The following is a 2,233-nucleotide window of genomic DNA, read 5'->3' as shown; positions in this document are numbered from 1 at the left end:
CCGGCCATCAGTAGGCTATTCACTGATGCAGTGCTTCTGATTTCAAACTTGCTACAGGTCTGCACCCAACTAAGACACATTAGGACTTTGTATTTTATTCCAACTTGTCAGCAAGCACACAATTAGTATTATCACGCACTAGACCATACATCACGAATCTCTGCAGTCAGTGCAAAGATACGGACATTTGGGGCTGCCTGTTAAAAGCCAGTATGGCTTCATAAATTCACATTGTTCATCAACATATTATGGCAAGAAAACTTGACTTGTATAAAAGCAAGTGACATTTTCAATAGTAGTCAACAAAACTAGAAAAAACCCACTATTTTTTGGTTAATTTTAAGTCAAAATCTTTTATGAAGATTTTAAAGGTTCAGTCTTGCAGTCCTTAATTTAACCACAATTCTTTTACAATATTGGCAATTTTGCTTAAGTAACAAGGAGTGCAGGGTGTGAACTTTAGTAAACAGACACAATGTAAATCCATGTGACTGAATGTACACAGGAAATGAAGTCTGTACTGTGCTTTTAAAATGCTGAACAAACTAATCTTTGCCTACCAAAATAATGCTTTGGTAGGAATGCATTGTATTCCTAGGAAAACAGAGAAATAACAACTTGGCTATGCTTTGTAATAAGCCATAGGACAAGTCACATTTAGATTGGAGGGGTGTTCAGCTTTCGGTTTCTTGTTTAATCAAGACCATTTTGCTTTTTGACTAGTAACAAACTCCAAAAACTGAATTATTTTCTAACTAGTGCCCCCACCATGAAAAACAGGGACCAACACTGGACTCAATTTGAGTGAGTGACACTTTATTAAAACTGCTAGTCAGGATTTTACTACAAATGTTGAAGAAGTTTCTCAAACACTAGTCTTGGGTATTCTGCTCAGCGAATATGTCCAGCTGTCTGAAATGTTTTGAATTTTGCAACAAGCAAATGGTTCACATTTCAAAATAATATGAAAAAAAAATGTGACTTTTTTCTCCTTTTCTCAAGCAGCTCTAGGAAAAAAGAAAATGATTTCTGGTTTTGATTTAAACTCTGACCTTTCTTCATGCCACCATATGACAACAACTGATACTTCCCAACTTCAAGGCAGATGGAAAAAACCCTGAGAAGACAACCATTTTACAGTCACAGGGCTAAGATGACAGGACATGCACACAAAGTAAATATAAGCAAGGGAAACAATGCACTGATTTATTTGGAAAAATGATTATACCTTCATCTTGTACAACAATCCTGCCCATTGAGTGATGCAAAGGAGATGCTTCTGAGCTGCAACCGGATTTTGAAGGAGAGGATAGTGGAATGTCACCCTGAGCACAGTAGGAAAGAACACCTCCTTTGTGCTGCTGTCCTCTTTCCTGGTTTTCAGCTATGTTGCCAAATGAGAATGCTGCACTGCTAGCGGCTGGGGAGAGGGAGGAAGCACCAGAATCTGATGCTGGTGAGGATGCTCTCATGCATATGGGCAGAGGTGGTTTTGAAATGTGCATGGGACTGTCAGACGGCTGTTGGTATAAGAGATTATAAAGCAGGTTATGCTATTTTGTAACCAATCAAAGAAATGTTTACTTTCAACATGCAATCCTTTAGTTTAACATGTTTTAGTTCCTTTGTATTTTTTAATAAATATTCCAGTAATTCATAGAGTTACCTTTGAGTATCACACATCTATGTTGCTTACTAATGAGTGGCTTTCAAGTTTGAGTCAGGATCAAGGAAATTCAAAGATCAATATGACATCACACATAATTCACACTGAGAAATAAAAAGATGCAGGATTGAACTTCGCTTCTACTCCCATACAAATTAAATAATCCACTAGTACAATGTAACACATGGAAGTCAGTCAGAAATCTCTGCTCCTGTGAGAAAAAACAGATGTGCTGCCTAAGAGATGTGACTTAGAGTATACAAAAACTGTTATCCATGGTACACTGGCTGCAGATGAACAAACATTGCCTGTACCACTATGAAAGGACAAAAGTCCAGGATGAAACAAATACCAGGGGCAAGCTACCATCTCATACCATAAGACACAAGGAAGAGACCTTCTCACCTTTCGTTCAAGGCTATCCTCTCCATCAGTTGAACTGATACTGTCATAGAGCCTTGTTCTAGTAGGTCTCTGCCGTTTGTTCTTTACTGAAAGCTGCGCTCGTGTTTTCAGTGCTTTGGAATCCAGCCTCTCTGTTTCTGGGACTGCCTCATTGAGATCTAC

The 2,233-nt window shown here is 38.4% G+C and overlaps 1 protein-coding gene across 1 annotated transcript in view; it reads right to left on the bottom strand.

The window, feature by feature from the left end:
* The window catches only part of PPP1R9A (protein phosphatase 1 regulatory subunit 9A), a 350,009-nt gene that overhangs the window by 52,972 nt on the left and 294,804 nt on the right, over positions 1-2,233 (bottom strand). The window contains exon 14 of the mRNA XM_019508446.1: positions 1,229-1,520. Within this exon, the coding sequence (XP_019363991.1) occupies positions 1,229-1,520 (292 nt within the window). The remainder of the gene's footprint in view (positions 1-1,228; positions 1,521-2,233) is intronic.

This window comes from Gavialis gangeticus, unplaced genomic scaffold, assembly GCF_001723915.1.
Source record: "Gavialis gangeticus isolate Ggan-Ray unplaced genomic scaffold, GavGan_comp1, whole genome shotgun sequence".
NCBI lineage: Eukaryota > Metazoa > Chordata > Crocodylia > Gavialidae > Gavialis > Gavialis gangeticus.
This window is presented reverse-complemented; position numbering and strand designations above follow the sequence as displayed.